This window comes from Micromys minutus (assembly GCF_963924665.1).
Source record: "Micromys minutus genome assembly, chromosome: 2".
In the NCBI taxonomy this organism is placed as follows: domain Eukaryota; kingdom Metazoa; phylum Chordata; class Mammalia; order Rodentia; family Muridae; genus Micromys; species Micromys minutus.
The window spans coordinates 67,889,315-67,911,236 of record NC_137971.1 but is presented as its reverse complement, the minus strand read 5'-3'; the positions used below and the strand labels follow the sequence as shown (position 1 = coordinate 67,911,236).

Sequence of the window (21,922 nt, the reverse complement as noted above, 5' to 3'; positions counted from 1 at the left end):
CATCAGGCAGCCTTTCAGAACCTCCTTTATACCCGGCTTGCTCCCTTAACTTCTGGGGGGGGAGGGGTGGTCAGGGCTGGGGCTGAAGGTTGTAGATACAGGTTCTGTGCCCATGTAGGTGACTGACTTTAGTGAGATCACAGTTGCATGTTACTTCTGCTAAGTTACTGTGAAATTTCTATCAACAGCTCATTTTTCTAAATGTGTTTATTGGTACCAAGGCAGTTGGTCCAGGCTCTAACTTCACATCTAACCCTTTTCGAATATAACAGAATAGCTGTGTTATTCCCATTTTATAAAAGAAGAAAGAATGCTCAGAGACCCCCTCCTCCTTCTTTTCACCCCTAGCCTCCTCGGAGCCAGGCTGCAGATTCCAGGGACCCAACTCCATAGCCATTGTCATAGGGCTGGCCTTTATAGGGACAGAACAGCACAACCTAAGGAGCCCAAGGAAAGGTTGGCATGTCCCCATTTAGGAATACCGCTAGCAAGGTGTCTAGAATTTGGTGGTGGCACCGGAAGGAGGTTGTCCAGAATAGCACAGCCAGTGACCACATGTAGGGCCTTCAGACTCAGTTCCTGGAAGGCAGCCAGCACAGGGGCCTCCTGACCATCTGCAGGCAGGGCACTGGCCTGTGTGTTTTGTGAGCTGTCTCCTCAAGTAATTTCATGTTTGGAATGCGTGGGTGCATACCACGTGATTGCTTCCGGTCCAGGGATGTTTGTCTGAGCTTGAGCCCATGCGGAGACAGGAGGAGCCTCTTGTCACCTCTGGCATGTCCAGGCAAAATGGGAAGGCTCAACAGAGGATCGTGTGAAGGGTCTCAGGCAGTCTCTAAGAGTCTCTAACCAGAGGCCTGCTGTTTGACACGTGCGTTCTGCCCTCCCCCACTCCAAGTTTGGAAATGTAACTTGAACTGGTGTAGCTTTTGAACATGGAATTGGAAACGAAAGGGTTTTATATTGAAGACACCCACATCAACGCCTGATTTCTGCCAACTGACCTGCCCCCTTCCCTCTGTCCCTGTTCTGATGGGAGTAATTGTAGGAGAGTCGGGCTTGTAACAAAGCTTGATTTGGAAGGAACAGGCCGATCATCCAGGTGAATTGTGTTGGATGTGATCAGGGTATGTGGTGGGCAGTGATAGGCTAGGTGCTTGCTGGCTTGGTGGTATGTGATCTTAGGGGCAGCAACAAAGGAACAAGTCAGAGAAGACAGTCTTAAGATTGTGGGTGTGGTGGTGCATACCTGCAGTCCTAGCATTTGAGGGAGGGGGCCTGTGGAGGCAGGAAGATCAGGAGCTTAAGCCCAGTGACTAATTCTAGGGTTGGTCATCTAAGCCCAGTTTCCTATCAGCACAAGTTTGTTTGAGCTGTCCATGACTCACACTGAAACTGTCCTTTTTCTTTCTTTCTTTCTCTTTCTTTCTCTCTCTCTCTCTCTCTCTCTTCCTTTCTTCCTTTCTTTCTTTGTTTCTTGTGAAATGGAAGGCACAATGGACATCTTGATTTTTATCCCCCCTCCTCCCCTTTTATTTCTGAGAGCACCAGCCATCTTTTCTTTGGGCAGATCCACCACTGTACAGCAGTGTGTGTGTATGTGTGTGTGTGTGTGTGTGTGTGGCGGGAGTCCTATGCCACTGTGCCCAAGTCTGGTGAACGAATGCTGCCCCTTAAAATTGCAAACCTCAGATGGATGCTCACAGAAATCACACCGTGTAAGGCCTCTGTCATTACCGCCACAGAGCAGGCTCTTCCCACTTCCTTCACTTCCTCCCTCTCACAGAGATGCTGCACATCTCTAAGGGCATGAAGCTGCTTGGCTTGCAGTTGCCAGAGAACTTTCTGGGCTTGTGACCAAAAGCCTCTCTTTTGTTTCTCTCTGCTGAGCAGACACATGCGCTTTCAAGTCTGCCTGTTGCATTTTGAGACCCTGAGGAACTCAGTGGGAAAGGCTCACACGGGGAAGCCTTCTGTGCTCTGGACTCCTCTTCTACCCTCTGCAGGAGAGAGGATGACCTATGCGGGTCTTCCCTCTAGCCTCATGGGATGCTCCTGTCCTAGAGCTGAAACTAAGGGTCCTCAGTGGGATTAGTGTCGGTCTGGAGGTGGGGGGTGGGGCTCACACATGTAAACATTTTAATGGGAAGCAGCTTTGAGGGCAAACTAGTTCAGCTTGGGATCCAAACTACTTCCAAATGTGTTTCACACGAGCCACTGGCCATGTGCTCAGAATATTTTTAACTTTAATCCAAAGGCAGTTTTTGAAAGAGCCGCAAGAGCTGGAGGGAAATGTGAAACGTCAACCTATCAGGTGTCTTTAGTCCGGAACAGAGCCATGGGCAGAAATATGGGCAAGCATTAAGAAAGTACGAGGGAAAGTTTGTTGCACAGCTGTTTTTCCAGCTGTTGTACTGATTCCTCCAGATGCTGTCCCACCTATGTTATGGAAACCCCCTCTTTCAGAGCCGATTCTCAGCCTATGGGTTGTAGCCCCCTTGGGGGTCGCATAGCAGATGTTTACATTAGGATTCATAACAGTAGCAAAATTACAGTTATGAGGTAGCAATGAAATAACTTTATGGTTGGGGGGTCAGCACAACACGAGGACCTATTTTAAAGAGTCATGCCATTAGGAAGCCTGAGAACCACTGTTTCAGTGTCCTGACAACTCTTTCCTGAGACCCAGCTTGATCTTCAGCCCCCCCCCCCCCCCCCAAATCTCTGCACAGCTCTCTGAGGCTTAGAGCAGTCTTTCTTCCTGGCCTTCCCTTGTCCTTCAGGTATGCAGTCACATCCTGCTTTAGACCCCAGGGACATTCCTTGCCTGACTCACTACATAAAATAGTTTCCCACATCTGAGTCCTCAACCACCCCCAGAGAGGGACAAGACTCGAGACTCCATACATTCTGTATTTGCCCTCCTTCCTCCGTGTGTGTGTGTGTGTGTGTGTGTGTGTGTGTGTGTGTGTGTGTGTGTGTGTGTGTTAATCTGCTGCTCAGAATAGCCTCAAACTGCTGGGCTCAAGTGATCGTCCTGTTTCGGCTTCTCAAATACCTAGGATTTCAGGCATCTGAACCTAGCTTCACTTGATTTTGATCTCTCTGTCTCTCCCTGTCTCTCTGTCTGTTATCTGTCTCTGTTTAGGTGAAGGTGTCAGCTGCTTTCCACCTTATTCTTTGAGACAGGGTCACTTGCCAGTCCTGGAGCTTATCGACGAGTTTACACTGGCTGGCCAGCAAGCTCCAAGGATCCTTTTAGCTCTGCCTCCCCAGTGCCGGGATCAGGTGTGCCTGGCTTGTTCCTGGGTTCAGAGAATCAAACTTAGGTCCTCATTCTTGTGCGGCGAGCACTTCACTGACCAAGCCATCATCTCCCCAGCTCTTCATGTGTGTTCAGACTCCACATTCTTCTGCTAGAGTATAAAGGACACATTCCTTCTGGCCTTCAGGTTGTGGGTACTGGACAGCCATACTGGCCCATCTTAGGTCAAGTTGACATACAAGCTAGAATTATCTGGAAAGAGGGAATCTTAATTGAGAACATATCTTCATAAGATCCAGCTGTAAGGCATTTTCTAAATTAGTTATTGATGGAGGAGGGCTCAGCCCATTGTGGGTGGGGCCAACCCCAAGCCGATGTGCCTGGGTTCTATAAGCAAGCTGAGCAGGCCACGGGGAATAAGCCAGTATCCCTTCTTGGGCCTCTGCATCAGCTCCTGCCTCCAGGTTCCTCCCTGAGTGAGTTCCTGTCCTAATGTCCTTCAGTGATGAACAGTGATAGGGAAGTGTATAAGCCAAATAAACCTTTTTCTTCCCAACTTGCTTTTTGGTCATGATGTAGACCATGACCAATCGAAATGCTGATGAAAACAGCGCCATCTGCACAGAGATGAATTAGCCAGGCCCACAGCTCCCCAGTCCTCATGGCTAGTACCCAGCTCCTCTGAACCAGCTGCAGACAAAGAGAATTGTGCAGCAGGCAGATTGCTCACTTTTGTCTCTCCCACTGTTGGCTTTGGCCATCTATAGCCCAGGACTATACTGAGCCCATGGTCTTGGTACCTCAGAGTGCTGAGGAAGCAAGGGGACTTCCTGTGGATTCTTTTCCCTGACGAACAACCACCAGGTAAATATTTGGACATAGCTTTTATCCATGCTTGAAGTGGTTTTCTTTCTCTCCTCAGCCTGCCATTGTAGGTAGGTGCCTGGTCACCTTTTGCCCACCAGTCCCACAGACTTGTTTGAAGTGGCTGAGGCATAGCCTCTGGGTACCGTTGGCTTTGCTTACTGAGGGTCCTCTTACAGCTGAGCTTGCTGAGAGGCCCTGAGGTCTGATGCTTCACCATGTAGTTCAGAGAAGGGTCACTTGGCAGGGGGCGTGGGGACTGGGGCTTTTATATATATAAGCCTCTCATAGTTTGGCCCTGTATGTGGAGAATCAGCCTCTGGTGGCCGGCCGCTGGGGATGACTCATTGGGTTCCCCTCAGGCCACTTGACTGTCAGAGGATGCTGACTAAGCCTCTGGGCTCCTCCAAAAGCAAATCAGATAACGAAAGCCTGTGCATCCTCTGGATGTTGTGAAGCCTGGAGTAGGCATGCACTGCCCCAAATTTTTGTGTATGTCTATTTTGGATGCTTTTCGGTGCTTCCTCTTGCTGCTCTTTTTGTGGTCTTCTCTCTGAGAACAAGAAGGGCTTCTGCTGCAGCTGTCAGAGATGCCACGGATCCTGTTGCCGTGCAAAGCTCCTATTACTTGATTGATTTTTACCTTTTTTTATAGTCAGGCGAGCATCAATATTTCAGGAAGGAAAAAGTGCAGACAGGGACGTGGAGGTGGCTTTTGTTCTGCAGTGCAAGTCCTCAGTCCAGAAGCCAATGACTGCACGACTCCTTATTGTTCTGACTGTAGTCATTTTAGCATGTGAAAATATTTCACTTCCCCAGACTCAGAACTGGAGCCCTGTGTGTTCTCTGGCCCCATTTCAAGAACTTCGTTGATGGTTGAGGAAATTCTTTGGCTCCATTTTTCTCTTAATATGGCAATGGCTTTTTTTCTCCTTGGCACCCTTTGCAGGGAATCAGAAGGATGCAATGGTTCAGGCAAAGCAAGTCTCCGGTCACTGGGAGTCTCCCTGTCTTTCTCATCTAGGGGAGACATAATCAGATATATCTGACTGTTGTGAGCATGTCTGTGTGTTAGTGTAGATTGGCTACCGGTGGCCTCTGGTCCATATCTGACCCCCATCTTTTTTTTGTAAACAGTTTTATCAGAACACACCCATGCCTGCACATTTATATGGTCTACGACCGCTTTCATTCCGTACTAATGAAGTTGCATACTTGGCCTGGAGACCATACGGCAAGGGAAGCCAGACATTTGGTTTCCAGTGCTTCATAGTGAGATTTTACCAGCACTAGTGACAAATAGAATCCTGATTCTGAGGGAGCAGCAAGTGTCTGGGCGTGTGAGAAAGCACAGAGCTCAGTGAAGCACCAAGGAAGTGCAGACGGTGACTCCGACTTCATTTGTCTTTCTTCCGGGAGGAGTTCGATTCTGTGCAAACGAGCCTTTTGCCTAACTGAGTCGAGAGGGGTGTTAAGTCCGTCATTTCTCTGTGGTGTTGGTAAACAGGAATTTACTAGAATTACAAGATGTTTTGCAGGTTACTATCCAACTTTAAGCCCCTTTTCATTTGCTGTGTCTTATGTGCTATTGGACACCTGTCTTGGTGTTAGGTCTGCTTAGACATCCAGGGTAAACTGAGGTGGGGTGTAGACTTTCCTCTGAGGGAACAAAGCTTGATTCTGTGGAGCTGGCAAGAAGCTCCCTGGGGCTGCCAGAAAGGGTGAGGGAACTCGGGTATGTGCATGCATTTATGGTCGATGAAACAAGTTTCTACAAGCTCCAACCACTTTACATATATGCGTACATATACATACACACATTTAGTGGATGGAGCAAAGCTCCAACCAACTTTACGTATATAGATATGCACATATATACGTATACACTTACATGTCTACACATAGCAACAGTGGACACAAGTCATGGAGCTGAAGATTAGTATGAGGGACAGGAGTGAGGTGGAGGGAAGAAGACAAAGGGGAAAAGGGCAAGAATCTGCCAGAGGCTGGGCTTCCATAAGTGGTGTGGTCCAGAAGCTTATTGGCAGAAGGGATGGTCCAGGTGAGATGAGCTGCCTTGAGCCAGCCATGGGGACAGTAGGAAATGATTGGTGAAGCTACTTAGTTTCCTTTCCTGCCCAGCCTGGATGATCTGTATCTTGGACTATGAGCTAACAGGCATTTACCAGCGAGTTTATGAAAACTTCTAAAACTCAAGGCCATGTCTCTAGTTAGCTGGTATCTCTTTGTATCGTCTAAGCGTCTTGCTGGTCTGCTCTGGGAACTTTCAAGGCTGTCTAGGCACCTAAATTTCCTGAGAGGCTCAGCATGAAAAAGGCTCTTAATTATCTGGACACATGGAAAGGAAAGACCTTGTGGTAGATTGAAGACTGATTGGTCTGACAAACTAATTGACAAGACACTAGTTACACAAGACACTGGAATCTCATAGCAAGAACACTTTACAGGTAACTCCAAACTGCCAAGGCTTTTCAGGTCAGTTACCATGGCCAAAATGCTGGGCCTTTGCTAATGAGGATTGTCCCCCTTCCTCTACTCCCTTGCTAAGAGTCTAATGGATCTTTTAAGCTTGTTCATTGATTTATTGAGCATCTGTCTTGATGGGACACAGCTATAGCAGCTATGCTGAGGTTGGTGGCCAAATGGGTTGATGCATCTAGAAGATCTGACCAGAATCCTGTTTCTTCTCCTGTGGGTGTCATGGAATACGTGTGGCTTTTGGCTCCCCTATAGAGCTGTTGACATTTTGTGGTCAAAAACAGAACAAGAGGATATTTGGAACAGCGAACATTTCTTGATATATCTCGCAGGAGACTAAATATTATGGTGGTGTTTATAAACAGTGAGGAGGAAGGAGGTTGCACTTTAGTGTTTACATTCTTTCTCTTCTTTTGCCTCCTGAGCTCTCCCTCTCCTCTGGTCTCCCTTTATCTCTCTCACTTCTTCCATCTCCCTTCCAACCAGCTTCTCATGTGTCCTGCATCTCTAGATACCAATAGCATGTCCAATGGGGAAATTGATGCTGGTGACACCAATCTCATGAGCCTGTATACATTGGTGGTCAGTACCCATGAAGCAGGTCCCTCCTGCCTTAGCTGTTTAGCTCCTAGGTCACATCTTTTCATTCACCACAGGCATCCTTGACTCTGTCAAGGTTCTACACTTGATCGTGCCTTCACTCATAGCCTCTTCTTTAATCTAAATTCTAGGCATCTCACTCTTGGTCCACTTGGCAGATGACTTTATGTGCATGTGATTTGTGCTTTTATAACTCCTGGCCTCAGAGAGGTTTTATGCTCTGAGGCCACCGTCCCAATTTGATCTTTGAATTTGTGTCTTGTCCTAGATTCTCAATGGGACAATTGTGTGTGCTCAGTGGGCTTGGAGCCTTGGCCCAGGTGATTCTACCTCCTCATTATAGCTCCTGGTCTTCCCATTACTGTGCTACAGGGACTTCTAACCCTGCCTGTCTCCCTTCTTTGTCTGTGTGGTGATTGTAACTCTATCCCATGCCTTGAAGACATCTTGTGTCCAAAAGAGGCATGGGCGTTGGGGTTCTTGTCATACTGCACAGATCTTAGGCAGGGAGTTATACGTGGCTTGGGGTGACAGACTAATGGCTTGTCCCATGGATCACCAGGCAAGGGAAAACTTCTGCTCTAGTTTAGGGACCCAACATATCCCATAGGTACACATAGAGATGGTGATGCCAACGCCCTGGAGGTTATCCATCATCTCTGGGGTGGGCCTTGGGAAGGAGAGATGCCAGGCTGTGCTTCCCTACCCCAGTTGGTACTGTGTGGAGATTATATAGGTAGGTGGCAAAGTGCTGGGTGATGAGGCCAATTGGAATGTCTTTGTTCTTCAAGAACCAAAGTAAATACAGACCCTTAAGATACAGGGAGAGTATATATATGTGTGTGTGTGTGTGTGTGTGTGTGTGTGTGTGTGTGTGTGTGTGTATAAAGATCCTATGAACCTGGGGCCGTGTTTTATTTCACATTGTCCTGTAGATGCAATACCTGGTCCTCAGCAAAGCTTTGGCTCACCTGGTCCAAAGCCCATGGTTCTACCACCTTTGCTGGTCATGTGCTGGAACTCTGTTCCTTTCTCCTTTAGGCAAGTTCTTGGCTGGTAACATCCCCTTTCCCTAAGCCCCCTCTGCTTTCTTCTTCCTGGGTATGGGGATACACAGTTCCCCTACTGCGGCGGTTTTAAAGAAAACGTCTGACACACAACTGTTTCCAGAAGGCATGTTGAATGACTCAGTTGACTTGCAGCCAGTGGCTGCAACATTAGCCTTTGATGAAAACTTCAGCCAACATGAGGCCCAGCCTGAGAGCCCCAGCCCTAAACTGGAGTGTGCCGGGCGGGCAGCTGGAAGACACAGAAAACTGCGGGCTCAGCAACAAAAATACTTTTGCGACCGAGGAACCTGTCGTACTTCTCCAAGGAGAAAAGCAGATGATTGACTTGGATCATTAGTTTGTTTGTTTTTATTTTTGTTTTTTTAAAGATGGGCAACTTTCCCTTCATTTTGGCTTTGTTGGTTCATTTAATTGATTTTCTCTTTAAGCTTCAGGGGACAAGGTGAGCGGGCTGGTGTCGGCAGCCGAGCAGGTGAGGGGACCTGGCTTTCTGCTGTCCTTGCTGGAGGATGGCTGGCCAAATGACCAGCTCACGGATTCCAGACCTCTGTCCATGTGATACTTACGATGCTGCAGTGATCTTGAGACTGAATTGAGAGCTGTAGGCAATTTGAGGCCCCCTGCTACCTTTCTGTTTTTATCCGCTTAAGTACTGCTAATGGAATTCTTAGCAACAGCCACATCTGGAAAGAGCCCTAATCATCATAACTGACTCAACTCCTTTATTCTTGGAGGAGGGAAATGTAAGATCCAGGGAAATCAATCAAGGAACAGACTGAGTTAATATAAGACCCAGGACCAGAGAGGTGGCTCAGTGGGGAAAGGTACATGACTAATGATCTGACTGTGATTCCAGAGCCCATGCAAAGGTAGGACAAGAGAACTGACCCCATCAAGATGTCCTTTGACCAACATATATCCCCCCCCCACACAAATAATACATTTTAAAAAATACAGGACTCGTCCCAAACCCACATGTCTGCTTCTCCTTTGACACTAGAAGTCTGGGTGTATGTGAACATGTTTTGCCTCATCTTTCTTTGGCACCAGCTTGTTTGATGTTGGATCTCAAGCCCAAATGAGCTGTCATTTAGCAGGGGCTTGAATTTCCTGCTCTGAGGAGTTCTGGCAGTTAGAGTTCATCTTCTTTTCACAATGAGACCTACAGCACATACCCTGAAGCCAAGGCCGAGCTTATAAGGGTGTGGCTGAGGGTAAGACAGATTCCCCAAAAGATACCATGAGATCAAAGCTAGGCCAGCCCTCTACCTGACAACTACTAGCTCAGCTCGTGTTGGCTGGTCCATATGACGGTTGGTTGTTTTTTTTGTTTGTTTGTTTGTTTTGTATTTCCTTGTGCTGGGGATGGAATACAAGGTCTTGGACATGCTAGGTAAGACTACCCGAGCTCCACCTAGTCTCTCTGTCATGGTTCTTAAATTCCTCTGTCACTGCTTTGTTCTGTTCCACTGGCCGCTGTCCCCCTCTCTCTGTGCATAGATCATTTCCTTTCTCATCATTGGTCAGCTTTGTGCCCAGAGCATCTGCAGACTGGGTGGTGGGCTGGTGAGAATGCTTGGAATAAATCTATTACCAAAACTTGTGTGGGAAGGGGGGTTGATCTCTCTCTCTCTCTCTCTCTCTCTCTCTCTCTCTCTCTCTCTCTCTCTCTCTCACACACACACACACACACACACACACACACACACCCATCATGTACAAGCCTGCCCTGTGTGTCCCACAGACACAATTCCTGTGCAATAGAACAGGAGGAAGCACTTGTGTGAAGTAACCCAGGAGTGAGCTTGTCTGCTGTGGCTTTGCTCAGTCACCTGCATCCTGACTCAGCTGAGACACATGTCACAGCCCACATATTGTGGAACCTTTCATGGGGATGGAACCCGGGCTGCTTTTTCCTGATGAGCTATCGTACTTGATCTCTCTGTTCTTCTGAGGAGTCATGTGGCTAGCGGACACCTTCTTGTCCTTGTGTGGTATCTGGACTGAGAACACACTGAGGTTGAAAGGAGGATGTGCTTGGTTCTTAATGTTGTCCTTCAGTTTTTGAAGCCCGGCCACCGTGGTCGAACCCACTCCCAATTTACCTCAGAAAGTACTTCTCCCTTTTCTCAGTCCTGGTACAACCCTGGCCTCAGACACATGGCTGTGTCTGCTTTGGATTTCACTTAGTGTTCCTTGCATGTGAGACAGACACAGGGCCTTACAGCATTACTCTGTGCTTAACTAGTATAAACAGTTCTGAGCCCAGTTGCTCACAGCAAGGGAATGGTCTTTATTTCTTTTTCCTCTTGAGCCTTGGTGGTTCTTCCATGCTCTGCCCAGCAGACAGGAAGCCCAGAGAGCTGGACTGGATATGTTGGTCCTTGAAGTCCCATGCCAGGTACTGGGAAGACAATTTGTTGAGACTGTCCCCTCTCAGGTTCACTTTCTGTCCTGAAACTGAAACCCCTGGGTCTGCTTGGATGGTGGTGATAATTTAACTAATGAGGAAGACCCTTTTAGAACCACCCTATGGACCAAGGCCTCAACCTGCTTCACAATTAGCATCCAGTCTATGGCTTGTTTTTAGTTATTTATGTGGGCAGTAGAAGATTGGAGTCTTATGTCCAAGGCCAGTGGCACTGTCCTTTGGGTTATTTGCCCCCTATTCAGGTGACATTGTGCCTATAACCTGGGAATTATGGGTTCATGTGTGGTCACATGTGTACACGTGTGTGTAAGTGTGTACATGGAGGTTAGAGGAGAGCTTTTTGGTGCCAGCTCTTATCTTTCACCTTGTGGTGTTTTGAATGAAAATGGCCCCCAAGGAGAGTGTCAATATTGGAGATGTGAAGTAGGTGTGACCTTGTTGGAGTGTGTCACAGAGGGCGGGCTTTGAGGTTTCAGATGCTTAAGCCAGGCCTAGTGTCACTCTCTCTTCCTGCTGCCTGCCTATCCAGACGTAGAACTCCCAGCTACTTCACCAGCACTAGGTCTGCCTGCATGCCTGCACACCACCATGCTTGCCACCATGATAATAATGGACTAAATATCTAAAGTGTAAGCCAGTCCCAATTAACTTTTTCTTTTTTAATAAGAGTTTCCCTGGTCATGGTGTCTCTTCACAACAATAGAAACTTAAGACACACCTTGTTTAAGATCTCTCTTGTTTCTGCCATTGCCCTGCATCTAATTATCCAGGCCAACTGGTCTCTGAACTGCTGCTGTGTCTCCTGTTTCTGCCTCTCATCTCGAAGAAGGAGATATGTGGCACCATACGTGACTTTTTTGTGGGGGATTCTAGGAGTGGAACTTGGGTCACCTGGCTGCTGAGCCGTCTTCCTGGTCCCTAGGAATTCTTCTCTTTCTCTAGTCTCTCTCATGACTCTGATGATACCATGGAGCCTCAGGCAGTGCCCTGAAGTTATGGTGGTTATTCATCTTCCTCCTTATGCTGGCCTCTCAGGCTTCCCCTCAGCCTGGTGAGAACTCACTCTGGGAGACTGACTGTGCATATCCCACACCCCAGAAAGCTGCTGGTCCTCCTGGTAGAGGCTAAGGGCTCCTCCTTGGCTTTATGATACGAAGCTTCAGAGCCATCTTTCCATCCCATGACTTCATTATGCCCACAGGTTGCCTTTTCATGTCTCCCCAGCATCGAGGACAACAGGGACAGAGTGGTGGGTCCCTGCCTTCTCCCCAGCCTTTGCAACTATTAGGACCAATGTTTGCCCTGTTTATTTCTTAGGGGAGCTTTGAGTTGATGGATGGGGGGATGTGGGACGTGGCTGTTGGGAAAAGAGTTGGTCTCTTGGATGGCCTGTGGCTGGCATTGCTTCAAAGGGAGCCCCAGACAGAGCGTCTGCAGTCAGGAGCCCAGAGACGGCTTTGATGTGGGCACACGGGAAGCAGCCTGTGGACACAGAGCAGGAACCCCAAAGTGTGGCAGGGTGCCCGCAGGTCAAGGCTGCAGCGTGGCTGTGCCTTCCAGCCATGCACATACATTTCATCTCCTCTGTCCCCCCTAAGCGTGTGGCTGTCTAGACAGGGATAGAATTAAAAGCTCAATTACTGAGTAGGAATTTGGCCAGTGAAAGCTTAGCTACTGAGCAGACAGGACTGGGTGAGGATTGTGGCTGAGAATGAGCCCCGTTTGGACCTAAGTAAGGCTGGTGAGCCTGAGGCTCTCAGACAGCCAGCACCTGCAGGGAGTAAGGGCCAGAAGGGCCCCTTAAGACAGCTTGACCTCATGGAGCTGTAAATCTGGCTTGGCCGCCACCCCGGCACCACCTCACTCTCTCACACAGGGATTTCTGGCTATAATTGGAGTCCGGCAATTAGAACTCCTGCCTTACAGGGATGGAGGCCTACGGCTAGGAACTGGTTCCCCCGCTTAACCCGGCTTCTTGTGGCTGAGAGAAGCTCCTCCATCTTGAACCTCAGTTTTCATATCTGTAAAATAGTGTGTGTGAGAGAGAGTTATGCCCCCAAATCATCAGATTGCCCTGAAGGTGCTTTGTCATCTAGCAGGGAAGTTTGTTCCTTTCCTATAAACGGAGACTTGAGACTGTGACATTCTTCTCCTTACCCTGTCCTTATGTGTCTGCCTGTTTAGTTTTTTATTCACCGTCACCCTTTGTGATTTATAATATGTATTTAAGGAGACATGCTCATTGGGACTGCCCACCTGGGTGTGTGTGACAGGGTGGTCACATGGAACCCCTATGTACTCTCATCATTGGTGTTCCCTTGTCTAAGCCCAATATGGGCACCTTGGTGACAGTGGATGAGGCCATTGCTCTTGAGCCTGGCATGTTTTCTCAGTGTTCTATAGCACAGAGGCCTCCAGCTCCTGCTGTTGTAGAGGCTCTACCGTCCATCCACACAGCTTTCTCTCAAACATTTATCTCCATTCTAGCATCCTCCAGACCTAAGCTCAGACTTGAGACAGCAGCACTGGACAGGGTGTCATTAGGTCCCTGCTATCTAAAGGCTGTGGGGCTTAAAAGCCTGCATCTCCAGTTCTCCTCCTAACAGGTAGAGGCAGTGGCTGAAGGGTGTTACAACCAGATTCTGATAAAGATTCCCACATCGGCTCTTACCTCAGACCTGATCTAGCCCCTACTGCTCATGTCTAGGTGTGACTCTTATCTGTGTAAATCTGCTTCCTCGGATGTCCAGGCCAACCTGCTGCAGGCTGTAGTCACCTCTCTTGCCTGTCCTTCACAATTTTCCCTGAAGCTTCAAAGACGGTATTTCCAGCCAGCCCCCATACCCCAAAGGAATGGTACCGTCCTGGTGGGCCTCCCCCAGTGTGGCCAGCACACATCAGCAGCCAGACTCTGCCCCACCCTGCCGTGATTGCTGAGGTCATTCTTGGCAGAGCTTGCTGGCAGGGACTGTTGGCGCCCACCCAGGATAAACATGTCGCGCTGAGCTTGCTTCGTGCCATTGGATGCTGAGTGGGTCTGCGTAGGGAATGCCATAGGCTCCGGCCTCAGGTGACCTTAAAGTAGAAGGGTCATAGCCAGTGTGGAATTGTGTCTGGAAAGGTGACATACCCTGGCTTGTCACAACACAGTTGCTGGAATCCTTCATTGGGTTTTCAGGGATTTGAATGCTAGTAGAGAGTTGATCCACTGGCAATGCAGGCTGATTCAAGAGAGCTCCTAATTCATTGCTATCCTAAATCATCATCACGAGAGACCAGTGAGATTGGTAGGCTGTCTTATTCCTACTTCTCAGACGAGGAGCCCATGCTTGTCCTGCAGAATTTCAATTCGGCAGCCTGGTCCTTGCCTGAGCTACAGATGGCTGGTGCTCTGCGGTTGTTTGAGAGCCAAGAGGTGCAGCTTCTCAGCCTCCTCGCTGCTGAGAACTTGTGCTCTGTCTTCCTACATGAGTTTTCTTAGATAGTATTGGTCTTACTGGCTGTGTGTGTGTGTGTGTGTGTGTGTGTGTGTGTGTGTGTGTGTGTGTGTGTGTTTCAAATCTGTGTCTTTGTGCTGTGGGGTAGATGAGTACAGTTAAATCTCTGTTGTAGCTCAACTCACCCAGGACCTGGGGCCTCCCTTGTCTGCCAGACAATTGTCTGAGCTCACCAGCAGTTCAGTTCTCTTTGCAGAGGGGAAAGTCTCCTGTTTGGACTGGCCATCCCAGTATCCCACCTCCACCCACACTGGCTTTCTGGCTTTTTTTTTTTTTTTTTTTTTGATAGCTTATTATTTTTCAGTGTGGATTAATATAGATAGTTTCCATTAGCAAACAGCCAGGACTAGCTTTTTCTTTTTTCTTTTGACTCCATGAACAATGCATAGAAAGTTCAGGATTTCTGGGCAATGTGGGAAGAAGGAAGCAGGACCAGGGCCATCTTAATGGAAGAAGACAGCCTCCAGCCATTTTCCCCAGCCCTTCAACCTCCATGGTCCTATCTTGTTCGGAGGAGTTATTTAGGGCTTCTGACTCTGCCCAGTATCAGGGTGTGGGTCATGGGATGTCTTCAGCTGAATCCTCAGCCTGCATAAGCAGGGAGCAGATGTAGTGATAGGGACTTTCTCAGTGTGCATAGGAGAGACAGTCCACCATTTGGGTCCTGCTTGTTCTTGTGCCTCACACCACTGGGCTGCACGAGGAAGTCAGTGTGAGTTTCTGCCTCAGGGCTCTCCACATCCCAGGCCTCAGGAAGGCTATGCTCCTGGGAAAGTAGACCCATGGTTCTTTGCTTCCCCTAAGGCACATGGGCTCAGGATCCCTGTCTCAGACTTGGATCTTCACGTCTTAAATTTAGGTTGTCTCCCCTCGTCCTCTGTCCAGCTGCACAGAGAGTTAGTTCCAAGATGTGAGACCTAGAAACGGTCCATCACCTTTCCGAATTTTCCTTGGCACAGGTGTCTTCTGTTTCATTGACTCACTAAGGGCCCGTGTGTGGATTATGGTAGGGCCTTGGCCCTCAGGAGAGGAGTGTCCACCCCAAGCTCAGTCCCTAGGGACCAAGACTGCTCTTGGTCCTCCATATTTGAATTATCCAGCTTGCTGAGCCATGGGGCAGCAACAAGTCCCTTTGTGCTTACAGGGAAAGCTCCCGGTCCTGCTGCTTGGCCGCTCCTCAGAGCTGCGACCGGGAGAATTTGTGGTCGCCATCGGAAGCCCCTTTTCTCTTCAGAACACAGTCACCACTGGGATTGTCAGCACCACCCAGCGAGGCGGCAAAGAGCTGGGGCTCCGGAACTCCGATATGGATTACATCCAGACAGACGCTATCATCAATGTGAGCCCTCTGCCCCCTCTACCTGCTGGGCTGGGGACAAGTTTTCACCAGAGGAAGCTCTGCTTATTATCCCCAAACCTTCTTGCAGTCCGCATGAATTTCCAGAATGTCTGTGACATTCTGGTGTTAGGTGTTAGGGGGAACGACCCACTTGGAGCTGCACAGACTATGGGGTCCTGAAGCGAGTGGGTAGCCCGTCTCATCCGAGGAGGAGGTAAAAGTGGGGTTAGCTTCTCACAGTGGTCTCAGAACTAAATCATTTCACTATGGTGCATCCCAAGCTTTGTGAAAACGGCCAAGATCCTTTGTCTCAGTTAAATATTAGGTGATCAGAGGCAAAGCCCGGGGAAGCCCCCGACCAGCTGCTTCTACATCATTTTGAAATCTGGGCAGAGACATTGATTAGGAGTTGGTGTGACACAAAGCTAACCTTTCCCTTTCTGTTCCTTTTCAGTATGGAAACTCCGGAGGCCCATTAGTAAACCTGGTAAGGCCTTCCAGTACCTATGCTGTGTTTGTTTCGTCTGTGGGCATGCCTTTCTTCCTTTTTGGATATGAGCTTGTCAGAACAAGTAGTCAGCTTCATAGTCAGTTATATGAATGTTGTTCCTTTGCACCTTCCCTCCCCTCCCCCCCACCCCGGCCCTTTCTGGGAGCAGTAAGGTCAGAGGACACTCTAGTGTTTCAAGCCACAGGTAGATGCTGTGGAGTTCAAGCCCACTCTAGGCAGAAAGGGGACTGGAAGTCCTTGCAGTACTGCCAGCTGCAGAAAGGTACCTTCAGCCTTGTGGGTGGTTGGGGCAGTTGGGTAGGGATGAGCTGGCCTGGCTCGTATCCATGCCAGAACTCTCCCTAGATGCCTGTGGGTATGATGGGGAACCACCAGTTTGCTCACAGATGTCTCACTTAACCTAGACTTCAGTATTTCGGTATAAAGTTGAAGGCTTGAGGTCACAGAATGCCAGAGCTTGGGGGTTGTATGAGAGAGTATAAAATTGAGGCCACCCAATGATACATCCTGCTGGGTCCCCTTGGTGTCAGGGGCCGACTTGTACAAAACACACCAGGAACAGTTTATACTGAACCTTCACAGAGTCCTTTTTTGTCAGCATAGCTTCAGGCCACCAGAAACCAATTAGGGAAGAGCCACATTTTTATTTGCTCTTGTCATACCTTGGGGCAGCTGTTGGGAGTAAAGCCTGTGGCTCAACCCAGCAACTACAGTCATTGGAAATAGGAGGGGAAGGGAAGGCAGATAACCACCGTAGCAATACAGTAAGCCCCCTTCCTATGAAAAGAGAAAATATTGTGGATTTTCATATATGCAATAAGGCAACGATTAGCTTCCAGCTGGAGCTTCTTTGCTCCTTCCAAAGCTGAGTGTGGGTGGCACTACCCGGGCGCCCTAATGTCTCTTCTCTTTATCCCCAGCCCTTCTCCTTCCAGCCCTCCCGATTCTCAGACACAGCCCAAATACCCTCCCCCATGTACCTGTGTATATGAGTGTGTGTGCGCACACTCGCTGGAGAGGAAGGGTGTTACCTATGCACGTGTGTGTATTTGTGCCTGTGGAGGCCCGGGTTGTTGAGAAGACTGCTTCATTTGCTTTTCTCCTTACTCAGTGAGGCAGGGTCTCTCAGTTGAACCCAGAACTGGGTGCTGCAGATGGTTGCTCTAGCCAGCTTTCTTCTGGGATCCCACCTCTGCCTCTGAGGCTGGAAGTACAGGCAGGCCATCACATACACATAGCATATACTTCCTGGGGGATCCCAACCTCACAGTGATTTCATTTGCAGGGCAGATGCCTTAACCATGTTGCTGTCTTCTCAGCCCACGCCTCTTTTTTTTATTACTATTTTAATTGTACACATTTGTGGGGTAGAGCGTGGGATAACCAGTCAAGATAGATAGCATCTTCCTCTCAATCTTTTTTCTTTTTTTTAACTAGTCCTCACACTGTAGCGCAGGCTGGCCAGAATCTCACAGTGATCCTATCTTGGCTACTCTGGAATGCTGGACTTGCCAGTGTGAGGCGCCAGCCATGTCTGGCAACACACTTCAAAGACTCCTGTCCTATAGAGTTTCTGCTCCCTTCCAGCTTGTGCCTGCCTCTAACCCTCCTGGAGTTAGTGAGCCGTGCCCCCTTGCTTTTCAGGATGGTGAAGTGATTGGGATCAACACCTTGAAGGTGACGGCGGGCATCTCCTTCGCAATTCCATCTGATAAGATAAAAAAGTTCTTGACCGAGTCCCACGATCGACAGGCCAAAGGTAACTAGATCTGGGCATTCTGGGAACCTCTGCAGGTTTACACCAGAAGCCTAGCTGGCCCTTGAAGACTTGGGAGAGGGAAAGATGATAGTCTCTAAAATCAGGCCTCTCAAGCGGAGAGTGAATGTGTTACCAGGGTGGTGGTGGTGGTGGAGACTGAACAAAAAGAGTCTCGTTCCAGACACCGGTAGAGGTTAGTGATGAAGGGTCATGCCACAGGTTTTCCCTATGTTTCGAAGAGAGGCCAGGACTAAACTACAGTTTTTGGGGGTCCTCTGTCTCAAGTTGTCCCCATATTCCAGAGGACTGGGCTGACTTTTTTTTTTTGTCCCTTTGTTGACACACCAGGGAAAGCTGTCACCAAGAAGAAGTATATTGGGATCCGAATGATGTCGCTTACATCTAGGTGGGTAAACAGGACACATAACTATAGAAATACAAATGTCTGACCTATATTTATATAAACTTGGGCTTCACAAGGCTTTATGGGCATTCTTGTAGAAAACAATTTCCTCTAGCCCTCGTGGTTTCTGCTTAAAAGTAAGTCGCCCCGGGGAAGGGGAGGGTATAGACTTGGGCCTCTTTGTTTTTGCATTTCTGACCGCCTGGAAGACTCCACCCTCCTCCCTGAAGGCCTGAGCAGAAAGCTGGCTAACCTGCACACTTTTGTGCCTGCCGCTTTCCACTTGTCCCGGTGAAGCTCACATTCCAGGAGTTCTGCAGTGCCTGCCCCAGTGGCCGCCCCAGCCTGGAGCACTGACCTCCCCTGCATGCTAGTGTGAGGGGAGTGGCTGCAGGAATGCTGGCGGAGGCCCTGCCTTGGGGTGCTGACGACTGATGGACTTGTTTTCCTGAGTGTAGGAGTTGCCACTTGGGGTTGCTAGGCTCATGACACCTGAAAGAGTTCGTGTGTGTGTGTGTGTGTGTGTGTGTGTGTGTGTGTGTGTGTGTGTATGTCGGGGGGGGGGGGGCTTCATGAAATACAGGAAACCAGATTGACTGGTGTGTCAGAGTCATCCAGGAGCAGGATGTATTAATAGCACTGTTTTATTCAATTGTCAGAATATTAAGACATTCCATACAGGTTATGAACAAACGGTACTTGTCTTAGTGTCGCCAAGCATGGGGCGGCGTGCTGAGACTGAAATCACACCGGTTGCCTTTGGAAGCAGAAGGGCTGGGGAAGGAGGCTAGGCTATGGGAGCCACCTTCCTGCCTTGTTCCCCTAACCTCCTATGCTCCTCAGTTTTAGGAAGAGGTTAGCAGTGTAGATGTGCCTGCTGTATAGCCAGGTATAGCTCAGCTTTGGCAGTGACAACCAGTCACAGCCATAGTTCTGTGCTGCTGTTTAAAGTCATTTCTCACTCCCGTACAGTACAGAGTACCATTGATGCTGGTAGGCAGGCCATTTTAAGGCAGAATCAGGGGATAGGGAGCTGGCTCAGTGGCTAAAGTGCTTACTATGTTAGTATGAGGATCTAAGTTCAAATCCCCAGGACCTGTGTAAAGCCAGGCATAGAAGTATGTGTCTATAGTCTTAGTGGAGATTGGAGGTAAGCAGGAGAATCTCTATCGGAGGCCAGCTAGCCTAGTGTGTACAGCAGCAAACACGAGACCCCATCTCAAAAGGTGCAGGGTAGGGGCTAAGGTTGTCCTCAGACCTCCATATAAATGTTTTGTTGTGCCAAAACCTCTATATGTGTCACGGTCAAGTAGGTTCAGGTTCAGAAGACTTGAAGTTGAGATTAAGAAGGGAATTTGGGGAGAGCTGAGTGTTGGCCCGAGAGAGAAGGCCATGGGAAGTTAATATTAACACATTTTTTTTTTTCCTAAGCAGCAAAGCCAAAGAGCTGAAGGACCGCCACCGAGACTTTCCGGACGTGCTCTCCGGAGCATATATCATTGAAGTAATTCCCGACACCCCGGCAGAAGCGTGAGTGTGAAATTACCCCCTTTTCCCAGAAATCACTGTGGTTTGTGAGTCAGGGGGGCGTGCTGTTTTTTGTGCTGGCTCAGATGACAACGCAGGTCTGTCACTTCTATCATCTAGGGCTCCTGACTGCCTTGGGCTCAGGGCTTCTCCATAGATGATGTTTCTTCTCTTGGGTCATCTCTAGGGTCATCCACAGGGGAAGAGCACTCATTAATGGGCTTGCTGGGAATCCCTAGGAAACCTGACTGTAGAGAGAGCTTCATCCTTTGCAGAGCCTTCTGAAGTTGTATTTGTGACTAGTGAAGTCATAGCTGCCAATATGTAGAGGGAAGCAACCCCAATGACATCAAAGTAGTAGTAGTTCAGCCAGAACTTAGGCTTGTTTCCTGGACCCCTTGACAGTAGTTTGCCCTGCAGAGCTGTACTTGAGGTCCTAGGGCCAGACGTGGCCTGGTGCCTCTTTGTGGATGACCTGTGAGCTGAGACAAATCAGTTCTTGCATTTTTTTTTATGGTTGGGAAAAAATCCAAATGACACTATTTTGTGATACTGTAAATTCTCTGAAATGCAAATCTGCACATGTTTTATTAGACCACAGCCATGTCCCCTGACAAGATGACATCTTGTCTGGAGCAGTTTTTATGCTGCTGCAGCAGAAATGAATAGCTAAGACAAAGAGACGAAATACTCTGTGAGGCTTAAGCTGTTTTCCATCTGGCCCTTTGTGGAAAAAGTCTGTAGACTTGTATGAGAACAAGGCGGACTTTAGTAGCATAATGACCCTGTCACGTATGAACTAAAGTTTCAGCCACAGCACAGAGGAATAGAGGCATCCAACATTTCTGGAAGAATCACTTTCTCAATTACAGTGCCATTTACTAGCAAATTGACTGTGGTCATAGGACCTGGTGTTTCCTTGTCCCCTCTGAGGACAATTGATCATAGTTCACACGAATTTCATAGGCATTTCTACAAGGGATATTATTGATTTGGCCTAAAAAAAAAATCTCGGCAGGAAATATCATCTTCTCTGCTTGAAGTCATTTCCGTATGAGTTCACCATGCCCCACATTTGTTCTGCGCTTTTGGGTTTTAAGCTGTGCCTTTCTTGATGACTGTGAGGAATGGAAATGTTAACAGCGTGTTTCCCTTTGTGTTTCAGTGGGGGGCTCAAGGAAAATGACGTCATCATCAGCATCAATGGACAGTCTGTGGTCACTGCCAATGATGTCAGTGATGTCATCAAAAAGGAGAACACCCTGAACATGGTTGTCCGCAGGGGCAACGAAGACATTGTGATTACGGTAATTCCTGAAGAAATTGACCCATAGGCAGAGGCGGGAGCCGGACTTCATGTTTCCCTCAAAGACTCCAGGGGATGGCGTGCGAGAGCTGAGCTGGCGACGCAGGACACCCAGGACTTTGGTCCAACATTTTGCTTGTTCGGAGAGCACCCCTGCCGACAGAATCCTTCTTGATAGTTTGCGGGCAAAACAAATGTAATGTTGCAGGTGCACAGGCAGAAGCCCCGCCCTCTGTATGCTACGTATGCAGCGTGCTTTTTCTTACAAGCTCGGGCTGTTCCTGCTTAAGTGGTCAACGTTTGTCCCTTCCCTTAGCCCAAGTTGTCCAACTAGAGCAGTTGACGGATGCATAGGTGAGAGGAGGGTCCTCACAGCCACAGTCTCGGGCGTGTTTACACTTTTCCTCCTAGTGCTGAAATTGATGCCCCGAGACCACAGGTGGGTCACCCTGGCTTCTGGGATGGCCAAAAAATGCCTCTTAGGAATCCTGGAACCAAGAGTACAATGACTTTGAGTTTCAGCTATTAAAATACTTCTTCATACTTAGATTTCGGTGTGCTTCTTTTTTTAATCACCTGTCCACAGTCCTTTTGAAATGGCTTTTATGTAAGTGCAAGCTCCGAGTTCAGCTACAGTGTGCTCCGCCCTAAGAGTTATTTCAAAACCCCCCTTTGGGATTTGCCTGTGTTATCCAACCCTGTTTGGCCACCCTGGCTCACTGAATGGACGGTTCTACTTTTCTCTGGGGTTTGTCAAACTAAGGAGAGTGTGGATCTCATTCTTTATGCAGCCAGCAATGATTTCCTGGCCTTCGGCTCTGTGCCAAAAGGCCTTGCATCTGTCCTGCTGT

At 48.6% G+C, this 21,922-nt stretch overlaps 1 protein-coding gene across 1 annotated transcript in view; it reads left to right on the top strand.

The window, feature by feature from the left end:
* HTRA1 (HtrA serine peptidase 1) overlaps positions 1–21,618 on the top strand; it is a 46,680-nt gene extending 25,062 nt beyond the window's left edge. Inside the window, exons 4-9 of the mRNA XM_080911456.1 lie at positions 15,371–15,565; positions 16,020–16,052; positions 17,721–17,835; positions 18,184–18,241; positions 19,673–19,768; positions 20,931–21,618. Coding sequence (XP_080767582.1) covers positions 15,371–15,565; positions 16,020–16,052; positions 17,721–17,835; positions 18,184–18,241; positions 19,673–19,768; positions 20,931–21,099 — 666 coding nt within the window. The 3' untranslated portion in view covers positions 21,100–21,618. The remainder of the gene's footprint in view (positions 1–15,370; positions 15,566–16,019; positions 16,053–17,720; positions 17,836–18,183; positions 18,242–19,672; positions 19,769–20,930) is intronic.
* The last annotated feature ends 304 nt before the right edge of the window (positions 21,619–21,922 follow it).